Genomic DNA, 23,545 nt, shown 5'->3' on the forward strand with positions numbered 1-23,545 from the left:
TGGGAGAAAACATCAGCAATGACACTATGGCTGTGTGACACTTTTCCATTTGCACAATCCAGCAAGCAGGCACTTCAGTGCTCAGGACTCCAGCAACTTCAAGAGGCCAAGTGGGCAACAATATGTTGCTTATTTGCAATCGATCTTGGTCTGTCTCGGTGGTTGCCAATCAAGACCAGGGATGCTTCTGTAGGGTGTTAGAATGCACAATAGCAGCACATTCCCCTATGCCTGACCCGATAAATAAAGTATGAATAAGTAATTCCAAAAGGGATCCTGTGTGCCATTGGTGTCCGTGCTTATCCGTGTACTGTGAATATTTACAGCTTGGTAGACTGAGACAATGTAGTAGTGTCTTGTCCAAGGACACAAGCAGGTAACATGACCAGAAGTTGAACCCAAATCTCCATATTGGTTGCCCAACATCTTATTTATACAGCAGGTAGCTCATCTCTGTTGACCTCATCCACCCATCTGCAAATACACCCCTTGCAAAAATTATGGAATCACCGGTCTCGGAGGATGTTCATTCAGTTGTTTAATTTTTTAGAAAAAAAGCAGATCACAGACATGACACAAAAATAAAGTCATTTCAAATGGCAACTTTCTGGCTTTAAGAAACACTATAAGAAATCAGGAAAAAAAATTGTGGCAGTCAGTAACGGTTACTTTTTTAGACCAAGCAGAGGGAAAAAAATATGGAATCACTCAATTCTGAGGAAAAAATTATGGAATCATGAAAAACAAAAGAATGCTCCAACACATCACTAGTATTTTGTTGTCTCACCTCTGGCTTTTATAACAGCTTGCAGTCTCTGAGGCATGGACTTAATGAGTGACAAACAGTACTCTCCATCAATCTGGCTCCAACTTTCTCTGATTGCTGTTGCCAGATCAGCTTTGCAGGTTGGAGCCTTGTCATGGACGATTTTGTTCAACTTCCACCAAAGATTTTCAATTGGATTAAGATCCGGACTATTTGCAGGCCATGACATTGACCCTATGTGTCTTTTTGCAAGGAATGTTTTCACAGTTTTTGCTCTATGGCAAGATGCATTATCATCTTGAAAAATGATTTCATCATCCCCAAACATTCTTTCAATTGATGGGATAAGAAAAGTGTCCAAAATATCAACGTAAACTTGTGCATTTATTGATGATGTAATGACAGCCATCTCCCCAGTGCCTTTACCTGACATGCAGCCCCAAATCATCAATGACTGTGGAAATTTACATGTTCTCTTCAGGCAGTCATCTTTATAAATCTCATTGGAACGGCACCAAACAAAAGTTCCAGCATCATCATCTTGCCCAATGCAGATTCGAGATTCATCATTGAGTATGACTTTCATCCAGTCATCCACAGTCCACGATTGCTTTTCATTAGCCCATTGTAACCTTGTTTTTTTGTTTTTTTTTGTTTAGGTGTTAATGATGGCTTTCGTTTAGCTTTTCTGTATGTAAATCCCATTTCCTTTAGGTGGTTTCTTACAGTTTGGTCACAGATGTTGACTCCAGTTTCCTCCCATTCGTTCCTCATTTGTTTTGTTGTGCATTTTCTGTTTTTGAGACATATTGCTTTAAGTTTTCTGTCTTGACGCTTTGATGTCTTCCTTGGTCTACCAGTATGTTTGCCTTTAACAACCTTCCCATGTTGTTTGTATTTGGTCCAGAGTTTAGACACAGCTGACTGTGAACAAACAACATCTTTTGCAACATCGCGTGATGATATACCCTCTTTTAAGAGTTTGATAATCCTCTCCTTTGTTTCAATTGACATCTCTCGTGTTGGAGCCATGATTCATGTCAGTCCACTTGGTGCAACAGCTCTCCAAGGTGTGATCACTCCTTTTTAGATGCAGACCAATGAGCAGATCTGATTTGATGCAGGTGTTAGTTGTGGGGATGAAAATTTACAGGGTGATTCCATACTTTATTCCTCAGAATTGAGTGAGTCCATATTTTTTTCCCTCTGCTTGGTCTAAAAAAGTAACCGTTACTGACTGCCACAATTATTTTTCCTGATTTCTTATAGTGTTTCTTAAAGCCAGAAAGTTGCCATTTGAAATGACTTTAGTTTTGTGTCATGTCTGTGATCTGCTTTTTTTCTACAAAATTAAACAACTGAATGAACATCCTCCGAAGCCGGTGATTCCATAATTTTTGCCAGGGGTTGTAGTTACCTGTGTTAGATTGGTATCTTCACCAGTGTGAGTTGTAGACTCTCATCCAGAGATACGCACAAACACCAGTGCAACTCAGGGCCTATATAGGACTAATAGAGCACACTTTAACTTTATTTGTACATGGGCTGCACTCACAAGCACATTCCCATGCATATTTGATCATCTGCCAAATGGTACTCTCATCATAATCATAAGTAGTTGATCTGTTTTTTTTTTTCTTTCTCTCTCCCTAATATCCAACATAAGCATTAGTACAGTGTCCCATATTTCGATTGCTTTTATCCTGAACCATACAACCACATCCCTTAGATTTGAGGCATTGCACAAATAAATCTATAGACTGTTAGCCTTTTTTTCAGTAACAATGTTGGTAGCATATATTCCAGCTCTCCATTTTGCAGCATTGATGGGTCATTGTTCTTTCTCATTTAACTGATGCAAATTATATATTTTTTGTCCTGAGTTGCAGGAGAGTAGCATAAAGGATGAGCTGGTGCATTTAATTATGAATCACACAGCTAAGTATTGCATGCTGCACTATATTATTGCACGTTATCAATGAAAAGAAAAGAAAAAAAACTCCTACAATGTTTTTTTTTGTTGTTGTTTGTTTTGTTTTTTTTTACCAACAGGTTGGCACAGTGATGCAGCAGTGGTATTGACCTTGAATGGGTAGCTCTTGATATGACACTGCACAAGGCTGAGTGTTTTTGCTGAATATTTATAGATTTCAGTTTCCCTCCCTCTATCTCAAAAAAAGTCTCAGATGTGCTCAGATGCACGCTTGCAGGAACAGCTTCTGAATGTTAGAAGTCCTGCAGTATCAGACAGTTCCTGTGCTGATAGCTCGATAGAGGAAGATTAGACAACATGCCCCCTCTTCCCCTCATTTTCCTCCTAATCGCTACAAATTAGGGATGAAGAGCTTAGTGCATTGCCAGCCTTAAAAAGACACATGGCTGGCATCTACCACACACTTACACATTGCAAGGCGTTGGGAGAAATATGCTTTCTGCAATTGGTGACTGTAAATGTGATATTTCCTTGAATAACACCCAGATTTTTTGGGGGGGGGATATATATGTACGTGTATGTGTTGCCATGGCTAAACTTTTTTTTTTTTTTTTTTTACTGTCTATATTTAATCTTCAGCCTTTTGTGCCATGCTGTGCTTTGCCTCAGAATTGCAGTGTGAGGATTTTAATGAGGATATCCAGCCAAATCGTGGGTGTAATTTTGTAGTGATCTGATTTGAAGAATGAAGTTTTCTGTCTTCTGGGTTGGTGTTGGCGATCAGGATATATAGGGAACATATGTTTGGCTTACTCAAAAAGTTCACAATTCCTCATTTGTTTCTCACATTACTTTTAAATTTTTCCTCCATGACGTAAGTTACTGACTACTAACTACTAAAAAGTCATGTTGAGATGTTTTAAATTGGGACATTGGAAGATTGTACTTTTTTTTTAATGCAATGCAAATTAATCTCTCAGTGCAAACCTCTCATACGTTTCCTTCCCTCCATCCAATCTCCTTTCTCGACACCAGGTCTTGTTTCTTTGTCCCAGGCGTTGTGTTCATGTGATGACTACTCCAATTCTTTGCTGCATCTGGACCTCAGCAAAAACCCTGGCGTTCTGTCTGGAGAGGATGCCACGGTGAGGAAATTTAGATCATATACAGCAGCACTGTATAGCAGCACACAGTACATCAAAAGTGAAAGTAAAAAAAAAAAAAATGCAAATATAAATAGAAATACCAATACTTTTAGGCTGTTCCAAACACATTCTCCACCTCATGCACCACACGAACGAGAGAGAGAGAGGAAAAAAGAGAAAATAAAAGCTCCAGCCAAAACAGTCCTCTGTGATTCCAGAAGCGATTAGAGGTGTGTTCAACATCCAAACTGACAGAAAATGATTAATTCACTACAAAATGATTAGCGCACAAAGTAGGTGGGATTGTCATGATGAAGTGCGTGAGAGGGTGGGGCCAAAATAGCCTGTCCAAAATAGCCAGTCATGTCCTCGTGGCTGCCAGGTACTTGGATAATGGGCTTCTAACAGCCTCGTCCTCACCACAAACATGCCTGTAAAATGCTCGTTTGTCCTCGTAGTACCTCGCACACTAACTGCCCCATACTGCTGTTGCTAAATTTTGAATTTCTTGAAATTAGCACCAGACTCAGACATGAGTCTCGTTAGCTGAATATTCTGCCTCTAAGAGCCTCTCAGAGTCACTATTCTATCACGTTAGTTGAATAACATGGACTTGTACCAAAAAAACCAACAAAAAAAAAAACATGCTACGTGGCTCATTATTCATCCTTCATTACTCGGTGGGGCCAGGGCTAAAGGAGTTTTTCAGTCTATTGGTCCTGCACTTGAGAAGGAGCAGTCTGTGGCTGAAGATGCTCCTCTGGTTGCTGGCATTGTCCATAATTTTCTCCAGTGTTCTCTTCTCTGCCACCGTCACCAGAGAGATGTAAAGATATTTAAATAAAGTTAAAGTGCTTTACTAAATGAGGCAGGAAGAATTTGAAAAAGCAACTAAAACAGACTTGAAAAACTCATGCAGGCTCTATGGAAGTGCAATAAATACCTTCATTTTTTGCTGGCCACACAATACACCCGTGGTGACTAAACATTTTCTGCAGGGCCCCCTTTTATAGACAAGTATATGTTTGTTTTTTTGTTTTGTTTTGTTTTTTGCTTCCAATCTCCTCTGGAATTTATTATAAACACTCTAATTTATGGAAAACGACAACTTCTGATTGAGGAAGAACAAAAAATCAAAAGACCTTGTTCTGTGTGGCAATATAATTGTGTAAAAGGATTTCTTTACATTTACTAAGGTAAATATACTGGTGTGCCTCAGTCGGGATCCTCTCCATGCTTCTCATGACATTTTCTCATATTCAGTGGCAACAAGAAGTGGTTTACTTTGAGGTTTTCCACTTGGCCAAAGTCCATGATGATGATATTGCCGTTCAAGCCAGTACTAGTCTGTTTGACATCATATATATATATAAAATATGTGTGTATTTATGTTATCACCCCCCATGAGAGAAATGTTGAACTCAAAAATAAAAAAAATAGGGTGAGGTTGTAAAAACCCAGAGTTCCACGTTAAAGCTCTGATTTGACTTCAGCTGTTCTTCTATGCAGAATCTGTACCTGTTCCTGGCCCAGCCGAACTGTCTGGTTCATTTGGACCTTTCTGGGACGGACTGCACCGTGGACTTGGTTTGTAGTCATTTCCTCTCTGTTCCAGTGTTTATCTGTTTCTGTTTGAACTCATCTGTAGAAGAGGATTCAGGCCAAGAAAGCAGTAGTGTCCTAAATAGGAACTGCCCAGTACACATAACAAAAAGTGACCTCAGAGGATTCAGTCTGTCTTTGTCCTGTTCTAGTCTACAAGTCTTAGAAATGATATTAATTCTAACCAGCAAAAGAAATACAAAAGAAGTATAGCAATGATAAAGTAGAGATTTATGCTAAGGTGCATAGAATGGCACCTTAGATTATTTTTTTTTTTTAATAGATTTGCAAGTAACTTTTTTCACATTGTCATTATGGGGTATTGTGTGTAGAATTTTGAGGGGAAAAATATTTCATATATTTTGGAATAATGAATAAAATATGGAAAAAGTGAAGTGCTGTGAATACTTTCTGGATCCACTGAACCTCAATGATATGTGTTACTGTGGTGAAGTTGAGCATGTTGTTTATTAGGGTGACAACACCATAAAGTACTGTATACAACCAGAACAAATTGACAGTCTCACTGACATTATTCAGTATTTGCAGTATATGTGTCAATGTGTGTCCTTCTTAGGTACTGTGAAATATACTGCTTTTCCCAGTGCATTACCTCCACCGAGGTGGTAATATTTTTGATCCTGTTGGTCTATTCGTCAGCAAAATATCTCAAAAATTACATGAATATATGTTAGGGAAATGTGGTGGAGAGGCAGTCTTTGGCTCCAAGAAGAATTAAATTTTAATCCTAATATGGATCCAGAATCATTTGTAATTAATACTGATCTCTGTTCATGCTCTCACTTATGGTCATGAGTGTTGGGTCATGACCGAAAGAACTAGATCACGGGTATAAATGGCTGAAATGGGTTTCCTTAGGAGGGTGTCTGGGGACTCCCTTAGAGATAGGGTGAGAAGCTCACTCATTCACAAGGAGCTCTGAGTAGAGCCACTGCTCGTTTGCGTTGAAAGGAGCCAACTGCGGTGGTTTGGGCATCTAGTAAGTATGCCTCCTCCCTATGGAGATGTTCCAGGCAAGTCTGGCTAGGAGGAGACCCTGGGGAAGACCCAGGACTAGGTGGAGAGATTATAACTCCACACTGGCCTGGGAACACCTCAGGATCCCCCAGTCAGAGGTGGTTAATGTGGCCCAGGACAGGGAAGTTTGGGGTCCTCTACTGGAGCTACCACTACTACTACCTACTGCCTCCATGACCCGATCCCGGATAAGCAGTTGAAGATGAGATGATGACCTTAAGTTAATAAAATAAAATAAAATAGAAATTACAGTAAATGTGGGTCATAGTCAGCCTGCAGAGTCCATAATAGAATGTAACTGATCATATGAATGTCCAAATCATGGTATTTGTCAGTACCTTGCTATGCAAGTCTTTATCTTAAATCATGGAAATGCATACCTGTTTTTTTCAAAATCTGTATGGCAAATTGTTTCTGCTACATATAGATTCCGTAATGCCAGAAAATACAAGCATGGTTATTAAATTCATTTCTCTGTAAATATATCCTGAAGTAGGAAGGGTGATTGAGAAGTTTTATTCTGACCCAGAAAAAAGTAGGATGTGGTTCTCTATTTTTTTGGATTCTGAGAAACCAACATTTCTTTTGTGAATGTGTGAAATTTTGACTCATAAAAAGTCATGGCCTCAGTCTTCTGGGATTCTGAGGACATCATAATGGTGGACTATCTCCAGAAGGGACAGAATCATCAATAGGGCCTATTATGCTTCCATTTTGCGACAACTGCATGAGAAGATAAAGCAGAATTGACGCTGAATGCTCCATTGAGGTGTTCTGTTTCACCAGGACAGTGCTCTGGTCCACATGTTGGACATCGCAACAGTTGCCAATCATAAATGTGGCTTTGAACTTGTTTCACACCCACCTTATTCCCGTAATTTGACTCCTTTGAACCTCCATCTGTTTCCAAACATGAAAAGGCATGTTCGTAGAACTCATAATACTGATAATGATGTCATATCTGCAGTGGATGACTTCCTTGATCTACACAGTAAGACCTTCTATGACAATGGAATTAAGGCACTGCCGTGATGCTGGAAAAAGGGTATGGATTTAAATGGGGATTATGTTGAAAAATAAAACATTGCATTAATTCAGTTGTCGTTTCCTCTTGTTTAGGTTCAAAACCGTATCGTGAAAAAGGTTTTTATGCTCACGAGGTGGTTTTTCGGGCGATTTGGAAAAGTTTTATTTAGTAAAACTGCAATGGAAACACTTTTTTGCTGTCACAGAGTCACATGATGTACACAGTCGCACAATATTTAAAATACTAAAACCAGTATTGATGGAATAATGCAATATTGGACACATTCTGAAAGCTTTTCTGAACTTTCGCACAAATCTGTAATGGAAACCCAGCTACTGATAATGTTATGTGACAGTAGGACCTCTGTGGCCGAGACAGTGGTGGGATCGTACCCCGGACGGCTCACACTAAAGACCATTCCTCTACCAGGTCAGCCAAAGGGGAATTCCCCGTTAGTCAAGCTAGCGGGAACATCTTTTCAATCAGGACCCAGGACCTTCATCCTGCTACATAGCTCCCCACCACTTTTGACTTCATCCCAAAGTCACAGGTGCATTTAAGCACGTTCTGTGGCTACCCACATCCTGCCGACAAAGCCAATTGTGACCGTAGGACCTTTGTGGCCCGGACAGCAGTGGGCTCGAACTCCGGACGGCTCGCACTAAAGACCATTCCTCTACCAGGTCAGCCAAAGGGGAATTCCCCGTTAGCCAAGCTAGCGGGAACGTCTTTTCAATCAGGAAAGAGGACCTTCATGCTGCTGCAGTTACTGGGTCATGAATGGTAACCCTTCGGTCTTTGGGTTTGTGACATTTGTTGTCTTTTTTTTAAATAAAAAGGGAGCTGAGAATGGACAAAGACACTTGTTAGAGGAGTCTGTGATCAGGTGACACACCATCTGTGGTGTAGTAACCCTTGACCTGCTTACAGAGGAATCTCAAGCACTTTGTTCCTCAGATCTAGACCTCATCTCATTGCAGTTGTGACAGAGGATGGTTCAGTCCTGACAGATGCCTCTGCTGTACTGACATGTTGGGCCAGTTACATTGAGCAGTTGTGTATGGCTGCTCTTCCTGCTGGAATGTTGAACATTGCTGGCACCAGGTTTCTTGGAGCTGATTTTCCAGTCAATAGTGACCCACCACATACTGTTCAAATAGGTAGTCAAACAACTGAGGGCAAAGGCAGTCAATCAACTGAGGGTGGGGAAGGCACCGGGGATTTGTGGCATTGGAGTTGAGCTTCTCCAAGAGGATGGAGATGCTGTTCTCCTGGCATTGCAAACAAGTTTGCTTCAATCTAAGAGACAGGTGTCATCCCTTCAGATTGAGGAAGAGGACTTGTTGTGTTAATCTGAAAATTAAATAATGATTGTATGCACTGCAAAAACTATAGTGGAATCACACTGCTCTCTGTGCTAGGGAAGGTGCTTGCAAGGATTATTATCAGTAGGATTCAGTTTCAGTTACTTGCTGCTCTGTGACCAGAACAGTCTGGCTTCACACCAAACAAGTCAACTGTTGATCACATTTTAGCCCTGCAGGTACTCATAGAATGTAAGCATGAGTATTGGCAGTACTTCTTTGCAGCCGATGTCGATTTTCACAAAATGTTTGATTCAGTTGATCGGACTGCTCTCTGGGACATCCTGAGACTTTATGGGATCCCCAAGAAGCCACTGGATGTCACAGCCAGCCAATTCACAGATATTGTGAGTGCTGTGTGGCAGGGAGACAGACTGAGTTTTTCCCTGTGAAAATTGGCATTCATCAGGGGTGTATTCAACTCTTACTTACACTGTTCAATGCTTGCCTGAACTGGGTATTGGGTAGGGTTGTGGAAACCAGTGACTTGTGTGCTTTTGTTGGCAAGGAAAGGTTTGCTGACCTTACTTCGCAGACGATTGCTGTGATCTTTTATTAGAATCAGTGGACACTCTAATTGCAGCACTTGAGGAGCTGAGTGAGGAATCATAGTATCTGAGTTCGTCCTGGATCAAGACTAAGATTCAGGCTTTTAATGACTTCCTGGATTCCGCCATCAGCAATGTATCTGTATGTGGTGAAAGAGTTGAACTTGTATACATATTCACTTATCTCAGCAGTGACATGCATCTCTCTGGGTCCTCAGGCTTTTAGATTGAGAAGTGCTTAAGCAGAGCTTGTGGAGTCATGAGGTCACTGGACAGAGGTGTTTGCAATGCTGATATCTTTGCAGATGAACAAAGGTCTAAGTCATCAGGGTCCTGGTGCTACCTGTCTTGCTGTATGGTTGTGAGATTAGGATGCTATCCAGTGACCCAAGTTGATGAATGGATGTCTTTGGTAGAATGTCTCTTTGGAGGATCCTTGGGTATTGCTGGAAAGACTTTGAAGCATATCACTTGCATTGTGAGGGAGCATCTGCTACAAAATTCTGGGCAAATAGTCTGTTTCACTGTGCATGGTCCAGTATGCAGGTGCCTGGGTGTTGAGGACCCCAGTAGCCGGAGAAGCCCAAGGGAATGCCCACATTTCACCTCTGGCAGTTAGATGGTTATTTTAGAGATGTGGGAATGGACTAGTTGTCTGCGTGGGTGGTTGGCTTCCAAAACCCGATGGATATGCTTGTTCTTTTCAAGCCTGCCTCCCCTGAGATCACGGTTATGTGCCATGATAACTGCTTCATTTTCTCTTTTGCTAATTTTCATTTATCCCTTGGAGAAGAACTGTTTAAAGAAGTAGGCTTTTAAAAATTTTACTTGTTGGTTTGTTGGACTGAATTAATAATCTGCACTGATGAACTGTCAACAGTACAGTTAATCAATTTCTCTGAAGGGTCACACACACGAAAAAATTCATTTGTCCGATAGTTTAACCACTTCAAAGTGATGAGTTTTTACTTGTCACCCAAGATTAAATTCAGTGTTGATGGTTATTGTGTTTGCCTGAAGCTGTTTTCTGTCAAGCAAACAGCTAGGTTAATGTGTATCATCTTTGTACTTCCCCCTAAAGGCTGAAAGTGCCTTTTTTCTTCAGAATGTTAGAACTTGATTTCTTATGAACTTTGTTGCATACTAGATGAATGGCTGTATTGTGACATTGCATGATAATACAATATGTTGGCACTGCAGAGAGGAAACAGTACATCAGGTCTGGGAGGACGCAGTGGTTCTGTGTGCAGCTCAGTCTACTACATCATGGAGACAACTTGAGTCCTGAACCACCTAGGTGGACAACTAGTTGATCCCCACTTCTCAATAGTACTCAACTATTTGCCACAGACAGGTGAAATGTAGCCGTTGCCTTGGTGTTCTCCAGTTACTGGGGTCTTCAGCAGTCAGGCACCTGTGTCCTGGATCACGCACAATTAAAGACACCACATGGTCAGAATGTTGCATTTGATGTTCACTTTTGATGCCAGTAGTACACTTCATCTTGGTTTCCATAATTTATGGTGGTACTCAAGGATTCTGCAACAAGACCTAGTACCAAAGACAATCCATTGTTGCTTGAGGTCACTGGTTAGCATCCAGATCTCACAACCATACAATAAGACCGAAAGCATGGGTGCCTTGAAAACCTGGACCTTTATTCTCTTGTAAAAGTATAGGCAATGTCATCCATCTCTGTCTAGAGCCCTCATATGTGCTTACTTGGCATGATCTCATACAGCATCATCTCAGAGACATGAATGTCACTGCTGAAAAAAGTGAATCTATTATCAAGAGTGGGAGTTTGATCACAGACAGATGCACCTCTGATGGCTAAATCCAGGAAGTCATTGAAATTCTTGATCTTAGTCTTGAGCCAGGACAGTCACAACCCCAGACACTCCCATGTTTTCAGTTTCTCAAATGTAACAAGGAGGTCAGCCACTGATTCCACAAAAATTACAGCATGGTTCGCAACGTTACAGTCAGTCAGTGCTGAGCACAGCTAAGTAAAAAGTTAGCTTCGATAACCATTCATCAGATAACTGAAAAGTTATCTTTTATGACAGTAAACCAATAAACTGCTAAAAAAAAATTATCTTTATTACAGATAACCGATAACTGCTAACTATTAGTACTGATTCGGACGCAGGCACATCAGATTACACTGTCGGCTTCTGATGAACCAGTTTCACTTTAAGCACAGCAGGGGCTGCTGGGTAAATTCAAGGATCACGAACACACAAGAACTCACGAAAAATGAATGAATAAAAAAAATAAAACCCCAAACAGTGTCATCATCTTCCAAAAGCAGTAAAACACTGTATTAGAAGCTACAGTTTCTCGGTTTTAGATACACCATCATTTACAAGCTAAAAGCTGTCGCTTTTTTCACACGCTTTCAACCCTGCGGCTTAAACAACCGAAATATGTCCATTAATACATTGATTTGCAGAGTAACATACACGGAGTAAATATAAATTCTTACCTGTTAGTTACAGTGGGATTCATCTGAAAAAATAATCATCCTGAAATTATTCAAAATAGTCTAAACGGTGAAGAAACATCCCAGTCTGTACATAGCTGCACCGTGAGAGCTCGTCTCTCCCACCGAGTCTTGGCAATACCATCAGCCACAAAGAAATAAAATACAAAAATGTTAAAATTAGTCCATTTTGTTTTGGTGTCGAGCAGACGATAACTCTTCTTCTTCTTCTTCTTCTTCTTTTGGATACATTGGCGGACGGCACCAGCTTAAGTTGCATTTACCGCCACCTACCGGGCTGGTGACTGATCACTGAGGTTTTGCAAAACCTTAACTCCTGGCAGCCATAGTCATTTGTTTAGATGCGATGAAGTAATCCAGTGTCCTTTAGACATTTAAATAATTCTTTTTGCACGATGCGTTATGGGTTTTGCAGCAGATTTCCAAGGGACAAGGGACAGAAACACTGTAATGTCCAAAGTGAACCTGAACTAAACTACCCACAATGCTCCCCGCGTCGACCGGCCAATTGCATTTTGTGCTTAATGATGATGTCATCAGCAAGCAACAGCCAGTCTGCCATAAATAAGCACACAACAGATGGACTAAAATGTTTTATTTTAGAGTTTACAAATGTTTTTGACCGTTAAACTTTGCTCACTTTACCAGCAAAAAAAAAAAAAAAAAAAAAAGTTATTGGGCTGAAAGCTATCGAAACTAAATTTATCAGAAGATAATTGGTCCGATTATGGTTTTAAAACTTATCTGAAAAGCGAATCTACTAGCAAAAACATTAGCTTCTATAATTATCTGCTTTTGGATTAGCTGAACTGTGCCCACCACTGCAATCATTCAACAGAGGATTGAGTTTAACCAAACTTTGAGTATGATTTTTGAGGTAGCTCCTTGAACCCACAACCTACTGCTCCTAAATCTTTTAATTAAATCTCTGAAAATGTTTGAATTGTGCCGTTCATGGCTAAATTAGCTGACAAACCAAAGTAAACCAAAATGTCTACATAGCAGCAGCAACAGCAATTACCTACAGATGTTTCAATAACAATATGTGATCCACTGTATGGGATTAAAATCCCATCATACATTGCCTTGGTCCACTTAAGACAATAGGTGGTGAAACATTTCTATTCTCATGGGAGTGGTCTTTCATACTCGTACCATAATTTACCCAAGGCCCAAGCCACTATATCAGAAATTTCAAGATTGTTCCAAATGTTCTGAACCCTTTATATCCTGGAAAATGTAACTGAATACAGTGCATCCGGAAAGTATTCACAGCACTCCACTTTTTCCACATTTTGTTATCTTACAGCCTGCTGGATGCACTGTATATACCACAGTTACATCTATTAAGCATCCACAGCTGATGTAATAGCCACAAGAGAGAAACTTGTTCCAAATTATCAAGCTCATCAGCATAATATGGTCTCTGTTTTTCAGGTCAGTCTTGGATGAATGAAGGCATGTGTGTTACAGTGCTAATTCAACAAAAAGAGTCCAAATGTGGATGAATTACGTTCAAAGGGAACACATTGTGCAAGTTGGGTGTGATCTATATGGCTGCATCAGCCATCTGATTCAGAACCTTTGGATAAAAATGGTGCACATCAGCAGTGTAACAATGACAGATTAATCTGCATTAGTGGCACAGCTGGTGTACATTAGCAATAAGGGTATCTACCGAGTTGACGTAACCCAGGTAGTCGGCTCCACCGGGGTTCTGACAATAGCATACATTCAGATTTTTTGGGAAATGCAACCCTTTTCAATGGATTTATCCCAAAATTGGAAAATTTTATTCTTCAGCCCTCCCAAGGCCACATTTCCCATGTAGTCTTGGTGGGCCTCAAGGTGATATACGTGGTCCTCTGTCTTTCGGGTTATAAGTGACACCCCAGCCAGAAAGGAAAACCACTGAGATGCCCTTGAGTATGGTCAGTGCAGTGTGTGCAGTTGAGCAACTTGCATGGCCACACCCTGGCATTAGCTTATGAAGAGGTGAATGTGAGGCATCACTGTAAACCCTGTATCTGATGTGTAAGCGATTTATACATTATTTTGGCTCTGTTCACCACCTTATTGAAGTAAAAAAAAAAAAAAAAGAACAATCACTTTCAGTGTGTGTATCGGATGTGTAAGTGATTTATACATTGTTATTTTGGCTCTGTTCACCACCTCTGAAGTTAAAAAAAGAACAATCACTTTCAGTGGGGACATATTTATTCATTCATTCACTCACTCATTAATTTTCTACCACTTATCTGGGTCCAGGTCACGTAGTAGACCAAGCAGCTCAACAAGCCCTCTAACTATTCTTGGGAGATCCTGAGAACCAGCACTGGAGATAGTTCCGTTTAATATAAAAAGTTTACTGACAATATATTATTTAGGAATTTCAGACATTCATATGCACAGTCCCTCTTTTTTTTAGAAGCCAGAATTAATTGAATGAACGAAATGTTATTCATATATATATATATATATATATATATATATATATATATATATATAAAAATCACATTTTCAGCTAGTTTTTAGTTTAGGTTTTTAACAAAAGAACTTTTCTAAGTCACTGAATGTCGTGTATTTTTTCCCCAATTATTAACAAATACAATCAGTGCCATACTATATGGTAAATCTTTCTAGAGAAAGTAGTTCTCCAAAAATGAGCGACCATGCAAGAATGATACTGCTCCCAAGACACATATACAACTCTGATGGAGTCATTGGTTATTGTGGCTGTGATTGGACAACTTTTGCATCGTGAAAGTTTTGACTATTTCGCTGCCAGTCAGTCACCAGTCATAGAATAATGTTTATTCAATAACAGAAATCAAATTGAGACTCTAGTCTCCTGTGTCTTCTGGAAATTGTTAGCTGTAAATCTTTGGGGAAAAAAAGCCAAAACATTCTCTGTGCCACTTCAGTGGGAAGGTGTATTACTGGTGATTTAATAGATAAGCTGATAATTCCTTCATTGCTGTCATGGGTGTCTTGGTGGCTTCTCTCATTAGGTGTCTTCTTGCATGGTTACTCAGTTTTTGTGAACTGTCTACCCCAAAAACATTTACTGTCCAGCAACATACTCTTTGTTTGTGTTAAGGATTGATGTAAATCAAGTCTGAAACATAGTCTCAGAGTTGGAAGTGTTCAAGTATTCATCCCCCAAAAGAACAAATGGCTGTAAAAGTGATTATTTGATTTGAAAACAATCCTTATATTTGTCCAATTACTTATGGGCTGCTCCTGTTCAGGCAAGTACTTCCAACCTCCAATCTGCACTGAGCAGGTTCGAGGCCATGTGTGAAGCGACTGGGATGGGAATCAGCACCTCCAAATCTGAGACCATGGTCCTCTGTTGGAAAACGATGGATTGTCACTGTGTATATCTTCATATTTTGATGCCTTTGTGACATCATGAAGTCAGTTAAAACAATCAATCAAATATTCGACTGATCATGATGAGATTTTGATCAAATCTCGAGAGTTATTGCCTGAGGTGGAGGAGTTTAAGTATCTTAGGTTCTTGTTCATGAGCGTTCTTTTTCATCAATTGGAGTGTGAGATCGATAGAGGGATGGGAGCAGCATCTGAAGTTTTACTGATGTACTGGACCATCATGCTGAAGAAGGAGCTTAGCCATAAGGCGACGATCTCAATTTGTATCTGGATACTGCTGGACAGGCTGAGAAATTCAGGAGGGACTCGACTATTCAGGAGGGACTCAGAGTAGAGCCGCTGCTTCTTCATAAATGAACTCATGGGCCCTGACAGTGGAGGGGCTATACATACAAATGACCATACTTGTGGTAATGCAGTATTTTTGTTCAGCCCATTGAACAGAATCTGAAATTTCAACTTTACAAAAATGCTCTCTGTCCAAGTTCTTGTGGAGCCCAATGTATTCTTCTCAGTTGGCCCAGTGTGCTTTTACTCATGTTTACTCTTCTGTGAAATTCTATTTTTAAGACATAAATAATGTGCTTATGATATGTTATGGCAGATTTGTACTGAAGACCGATTGGCCAAGAAAAAAACAAAAACCAACATAACCGTAGCCTCTGTTCAAATTGTATTTGTGTCAGCGGTAATGTCCTGTACACTGTAACTGATTGTAGCAGCGCTCATGAGCCAAAGTGATGCACTGCATGCTCCGTTGCCATAGCGACACAACTCATTTTGTTTTTGTCTCTTTGTGTGCAGTTGTTTGGTGCCTTGCTGCGAGGCTGCTGCGCTGACCTGTCCTACCTGAACCTATCCAAGAACTCGTTCTCTCACAGGTGGGCCTAAACCTCAAACACGCTGGCTGAATAAAAACACGTTATATATTTGTCACTGTATATATCTTCATATTTTGATGCCTTTGTGACATCATGAAGTCAGTTAAAACAATCAATCAAATATTCGACTGATCATGATGAGATTTTGATCAAATCTCGAACCACATTTGAAACCGATTGGTCAAACGTTGAGCAACACATAGTTCAAAAATATCTCTGCTGCCAAAGTTCATCATCTGCAGACAATAATCCAAATAATATTCAGAGTGAGATTGGTGAAAATCCGTTCACTAGTGTTATGGTAAATGTACTTTTCTTGATCTTGATGTTGACACTTAACCAATCTGTTCCACAAATGAATCACTGGAGATGCTAAACATAATAATATTCCTCCATTAGTGCAGCAGATAAGTGAAACAATCATGCAAATGGTGATAAAAGCATCAAATTCAGCAGAAATACTCCCTAGACACTCCTCTTTTGAAAAAAACGATTGGCCACTTGACTTTTCAATTGGTGGTCAGGTAGGGGTCAATTGAGGAATTACACAGAGGTCAAAATTAAAAGATGCTCTAATCATATTGAAAAATATTCCACATATTTGCCTGATCATAAAAATTCTAAAAAGGTATAGTTTGGACTATCTGTGTCTGAATTCTATGGCGTTACGGGATAAAAATAGCAACAACGGTGACAAAGGTCAATGTCATTTTGTACAGGGGTCAAAAGTTAAAGTTGCTTCAATTTTGGTAAAAAGTGATGCAAATTATTGGTTTGAAAAGTCAAGTGGACAATCGTTTTTTTTTCAAAAGAGGAGTGTCTAGGGAGTATTTCTGCTGAATTTGACACTTTTATCACCATTTGCAGGATTCCTCTCTAAATATTCTCTTATCCGATGCACTACATAGGTTGATAAAAATCCTTCAAGCCTTTTCATAATTTTTGTGCACACGCAAACACAAGATGCATATCCCTTAAAAAAACAAAAAACATAAATGCGTAAAATCACATTTGTTTTTCTGACTCAGCCAAATAGATCTTAAGGAATTCCCATCAGGGTGTACGCAGCAGGTCGAGCATCATTTATTTTCTACCACATATCAATGTTTAGCCACGGACCTCAATGACAGAATTGGCGCGTACACTCGACTCGCCCCCTCGTTTCTGCCGGCTCACTGCTCGCGTGCGTTACTCAGACGAACAATATCCTCATCTTTCTTGAACACTCACACGTCTGTTTGTTAAACAGGTTTTTGCCTCTGTCAAGCACTTCTAGCATGCCTACCAGTGTTTCTGTGCATGTCTTCTTGTATGTGTGTGTGGGTATTCACGGCAGTGTGTGTGTGTCTGTATTTACATCGCTGGCAGGAGGAAGAGGCTTTTGCTCTCATCACACTGTGTCCCCTAGGAGCCCGGGAACTTTTCCTGCTCAGCATATTACATTACACACTCGCAGAGAAAAGAACTGTGTGAAAAATGAGAATAATTTTACTTGGGAATTATTGTTCCCCTCCCCAGGCTTCTGTGCCGGCATTTTCTCTGTTTATGCACTTCACTATGTCTACTTTATCTTTCTTTATAACTGTCTTTTACTTTTTATGTGTTTCTCTCCTCACCAACTTTCTTTATTCTGTCATTATTTCACACAGTGGTGTGAGTTGCAGTCTTTTGCGAGCCCTTGGCTAAATGGTTTGGTCTGATTTCTCAAAGGGTAGATTGAGTTTCGCGGCATCCCCCTTTATTTTACTGGTTTCATGCCCATTCCATCCATCTCTCTTTTGTTCCGTTTTCCTTCTCACTCCACTCATTTATCCACCGATCCCAACCGCTGCCACCACTATTGTTCCCCTTATTGACTTATTGCATTGTTTCTCCTATTACTCTTCCTCCACATTTTCTTGCCATCCTTCCTCCAGCTTATCTGGTTTTACCCTGTTTCATTACAGCTAGACTGCCGAGGCTGTACATTGAATTGGGAACTCTGCTGTTTTTCAACTTGGTACCTATTTTTTAAAAATGCTAACAAACAAATGATTTTTTTTTTTCTTTTAAAGGCAGCACACAGGTTCCTTAGTGTTGAGGATCCAATGATTAGATGTTTTAAACGGTGTTGGGGATCCTATGTTTAGATGCTTTAAATGCTTTAGACAATGTTGAGGATACTATGTTTAGATGCTTTAGACAGTATTGAGGATCCTATGTGTAGATGGTTTAGATGTTTAAACAGTGTTGAGGAGCCTTTGTTTAGATGCTTTAAATGCTTTAGACTGTGTTGAGGATACTATGTTTAGATGCTTTAGACAGTGTTGAGGATCCTATGTTTAGATGGTTTAGATGTTTTAAATGGTGTTGAGGAGCTTATGTTTAGATGGTTTAGATGTTTTAGACGGTGTTGAGGATACTATGTTTAGATGGTTTAGATGGTGGTGTTGATCCTATGTTTAGATGGTTTAGTTGTTTCAGATGGTGTTGAGGGTCCTGTGTTAATATGGTTTAGATGTTTTAGACGGTGTTGAGGATCCTGTGTTTAGATGGTTTAGATGTTTTAGACGGTGTTGAGGATCCTGTGTTTAGATGGTTTAGATGTTTTAGACGGTGTTGAGGATCCTGTGTTTAGATGGTTTAGATGTTTTAGACGGTGTTGAGGATCCTGTGTTTAGATGGTTTAGATGTTTTAGACGCTGTTGAGGATCCTATGTTTAGATGGTTTAGATGCTTTCAACGGTATTGAGGAGCCTATGTTTAGATGCTTTAGACAGTGTTGAGGAGCAAAGCATCGGTATTGAGGAGCCTATGTTTAGATGGTTTAGACAGTGTTGAGGAGCCTATGTTTAGATGGTTTAGATGGTGTTGAGGATCCTGTGTTTAGATGGTTTAGATGTTTTAGATGGTGTTGAGGAGCCTATGTTTAGATGGTTTAGATGTTTTAGACAGTGTTGAGGATCCTGTGTTTAGATGGTTTAGATGTTTTAGACGGTGTTGAGGATCCTATGTTTAGATGGTTTAGATGTTTTAGACGGTGTTGAGGATCCTGTGTTTAGATGCTTTTAGATGTTTTAGATGGTGTTGAGGATCCTATGTTTAGATGCTTTTAGATGTTTTAGACATTCTTGTGGATCCTATGTTTAGATGCTTAAAATATCAAAATGATCATGAGAACGGTGAACAAAAATCCCAGAACTACATGGAGGGACCTGATGAATGACCTGCAGAGAGCTGGGACCAAAGTAACAAAGGCTACACACTATGCAGAGAGGGACTCAAATCCTGCAGTGCCAGGCGTGTCCCCCTGCTTAAGCCATTACATGTTCAGGCCCATCTGAAGTTTGCCAGAGAGCATGTGGATGATTCAAAAGAGGATTGGGAGAATATCATGTGGTCAGATGAAACCAAAATAGAACATTTTGGTAAAGTGAGGGTGGAAACATCATGCTTTGGGGCTGTTTTGCTGCAAAGGGGACAGGATGACTGATCCGTGTTAAGGGAAGAATGAACGTGGCCATGTATCATGAGATTTTAAGCCAAAACCTCCTTCCATCAGTGAGAGCATTGAAGATGCAACGTGGCTGGGTCTTCCAGCATGACAATGATCTCAAACACACTGCTCAGGCAACAAAAGAGTGGCTCCGTAAAAAGCATTTCAAGGTCCTGGAGTGGCCAAGCCAGTCTCCAGACCTCAACCCCATAGAAAATTTGTTGAGGGAGTTGAACGTCCATGTTGCCCAGCGACAGCCCCAAAACATCACTGCTCTAGAGCAAATCTGCATGGAGGAATGGGCCAAAATACCAGCTAGAGTGTGAGCAAACCTGGTGAAGACTTACAGGAAATGTTTCTCCTCTGTCATTGCCAACAAAGATTATGTTACAAAGTATTGAGTTGAATTTTTGTTATTAACCAAATACTTATTTTCCAACATAATTTACAAATAAATTCTTCAAAAATCCTACAATGGGATTTCCTGGATTTTTTTTTTTTTTTTTCTCATTTTGTCTCTCATAGTTGAAGTGTTCCTATGTTGACAATTACAGACCTCTCTCATCTTTCTAAGTAGGAGAACTTGCACAATCAGGGACTGACTAAATACTTTTTCGTCCCACTGTAAATAGGGAACGGACTGCAACACACTGTTACGTGCCGCTGTCTAGGTCACTGGCAACGCAACTTGCAGATACAAGAAAAGGAGTGAGTGGGGGATGCTCAGAAAATTATTAGATTTATAATATAATTATAATAACAGTTTACATAAATAAAACAAAAAAGTATACAAAAGAATAATAATTAAAAAAAACAAAAAAACAAAAAAAAAAACGCTGCAGCAGAGGAACCCAGTTGATCCCAAACATGTGGCATGCTGGACTTTTACACTCCCAGCTGAGCATCAGCTGGCAGGTGCCACTGATCAGCTGGGCAGATCTGAGAGGTGGAGGCAAGGCAAAATACACACACACACACCTATTACACAGATTTAGTGGGTTTGGCGAACAGTGAGCGGCGTGTGCAGATATGAATGAATGAATGGTTTATTCGGACCACAGAAAAGTGAAGAAATGATAACTTAATATGCACACAATTTAAAAATACAATCTGCCATAAGCCTACAGCATTCAAACAATATACAGCTCAATTCTGTGACAATTTATATTACTGGATTATACATCCAGTTTAATCTTGTCCAAAACAGAGTGGAGGGGAAGTAAAATTTGTTTATTCCCACTCCCTTCAACCACTTTAATCACTTCAACTTAAAGGACACAGTCCGAATGCTACCAAACAATTTATATTTACAATATAGCAACACATAAAGCACAAAACTCATCTTTCATCATCAGGTACATATCTAGGGAACATCATTTCTTTATATTGATATTTGATTAATATTTAGACATCATTTAAGTTCCTCTTTCAGATTATTCCATATTTTAGGGCGACAAATAGAGACACAGAAACCTTTCCATCGTCATCCGAGTGCCAGCAATTTTCAAATGATACAAGCCCCTTAAATTATATTTTCCCTCTCTCTCTGTGAAAAAATCTTGAATTGTAAATAGCAGTTGCTTATTTTTCACATAATACATTAATCAAATCGTGGTGTTTTAATATTTTAGATTCAGTGAACAATGAGTTGGTGTGATCTCGATAACCTGCATTGTGAATTGTTCCTAATGCTGTTTTTTTTGAAGAATGAATAATGGTTGCAATGTAGACTTATAATTGTTGCCCCAAACATCAGCACAGTAAGTCAGGTAGGGTGTATGTAGTGTTTTGTAATCAAGAACATGCTTTTTTTATTTAACACTCCAATACTTTTTGATACTTTCTTTTGAATATGTTGAATATGAGCTTTTCAGTTAATTCTTTGATCAAAAATGACACCTACAAACTTATTCTCTTTGACACCTTCGATGTTTACCCCTTGTATATGTAACTGAATTTGTATGACTTTTTTTATAATTTCCAAATAATATTTTAGTTTTAGACAAATTTACTGATAATTTATTAATATCAAACCATCTATTTAACTTCATCATTTCAGTTTCTAAATCAGATAATAAGTGTTGCAAATTTCCTACTGAACAAAACAGGTTTGTATCATCTGGAAAGAGCACTGCTTTAAACAAATCTGAAACTTTGCATAAATCATTGATGTACAAATAAATAATTTTGGTCCCAACACAGAACCCTGGGGAAGCCCGCAAACGATGTCCAGATATGAAGAACAGTAGTCCTTGAGTTTAACAAAATGTTTCCGATTTTGGAAGTAACTGTTAATCCAGTTCAGAGCCACCCCTCTGATCCCTTACAGTTCCATCTTTTGAAATAATATGTTGCGATCTATTGTGTCAAAAGCCTTTCTTAGGTCAATGAATAAACCTGCTACTATTTCTTTTTATGTTTATTGATCTCTTCTACTGAATCGAGCAGTGCCAATGCAGTGGACCTTTTTGCTCTAAAACCATATTGACTTTCATCAAGCAAGTTGTGTTGTTCTATAAAATTTTTCCAATCTGTTATTATAAAGTTTTTCCAGTATCTTTGAAAATTGTGAAAATATCAAAGTACACATGTATTTGTGGCATGAGCGGTGCCTGATACAACTCTCCAGCCATTGCTGTGTGACAGTGGCACTATGTCTACTTACGCGACACTTCTCCACGTGACTCCGTGGAGTCTCTACAGGTTGTGTGTTAATCATAACAGGCGGTGAAAGTGGGGCTGCTGTTTCACACACTGGGAGGTTCTCACACTGCCAGTGACAGGAGCTTGTAAAGCAGCTATCTGATTTTCACCTTACTCTATTTTATCTCATTTCCCTCCTGCACTCCCTTTCTTAACCCTTTTCCATTTCCTAGACTCATACTTTGATATCCCTTCACTTAATTACCCCACATTTTCCAATATTTCTTCCCTGGTGAAACAACTTGTATTTTGAATTGCCATGACTGTGTGGAGTGAAGTGACTGATGGTTAATTCTGCATTTGACTGAACGGAAAATTAATCTAGATGTTTGAATGAAGGATTCTTTGGCTGTGGTGTTTGAAATGAGCGCCTGCCAATAATTACCTGTAGTGGGAAATGTTGCCAGGTTATGAGCCAATTTGGCAGTTGTTAAATCTGAGGGACCAGTTTTAAAAGTGCAATTACCAAAAGATAGTGAAAGGGGCTGCTTAATGTGCATAAGGGTGGCGAGGACTTATATATGCAGAGGGTGGTATGTGCAAAAGGATTTATGAATTGGTAGAACAGAAAAGTGAGGTATGTAGTTCCTCAGTATCTTCTTGCCAGGTAGTTGTTATTGATCTTGCATCTATTGACCAGCCATGCCAAACACCCTGGGTACATAAGAGTAAAATAGCTGACAAAATAGACATTGTAAAGTGGTGTGCAGTTGGATATGGTCCTTGGTAGTTCTGACAGTAATGCTGATGCAATGAGGTTGATAAATATTTGGACATTAATGAAGTTATTAGGATCTTTATTGCTCAAAGACAACGTGAACTAAAAGGAAAGAAATTAACTAAACTGACCTTGTTCTTTAATTTCAGTGCATTTACATCCAAATCGGGTGAATGGCAAACAAATTGCATAAGGTTAATGTTAATGTGTCGTTATGCGATCAACAGCATTTGTACAGTTGGTTGTGGCACTGTTTCATTGCCATGTGTGTAACATTTCCAAAGAATTTCAGTTACTCGTAAGCCGGTAAAAGGTGCAGCGATCAATTCAAGTATTGTGTTTGGAATCTGTTGTTGTTAACTGTCAATGTGAAGCCTGAATGCAGCCACCATCAGTGTAGGAAATCCAAATGAACCCATGAATCTGACCAAACTCTATTGCCG

At 39.5% G+C, this 23,545-nt stretch overlaps 1 protein-coding gene across 1 annotated transcript in view; it reads left to right on the plus strand.

Annotated features, from left to right (window-relative positions):
- Positions 1-23,545, plus strand: part of carmil3 (capping protein regulator and myosin 1 linker 3) — a 253,784-nt gene that overhangs the window by 131,100 nt on the left and 99,139 nt on the right. The window contains exons 13-15 of the mRNA XM_034182575.1: positions 3,735-3,844; positions 5,354-5,431; positions 16,130-16,206. Coding sequence (XP_034038466.1) covers positions 3,735-3,844; positions 5,354-5,431; positions 16,130-16,206 — 265 coding nt within the window. The remainder of the gene's footprint in view (positions 1-3,734; positions 3,845-5,353; positions 5,432-16,129; positions 16,207-23,545) is intronic.

The sequence above is a fragment of the Thalassophryne amazonica genome, chromosome 12 (genome assembly GCF_902500255.1).
Source record: "Thalassophryne amazonica chromosome 12, fThaAma1.1, whole genome shotgun sequence".
Classification (NCBI taxonomy): domain Eukaryota; kingdom Metazoa; phylum Chordata; class Actinopteri; order Batrachoidiformes; family Batrachoididae; genus Thalassophryne; species Thalassophryne amazonica.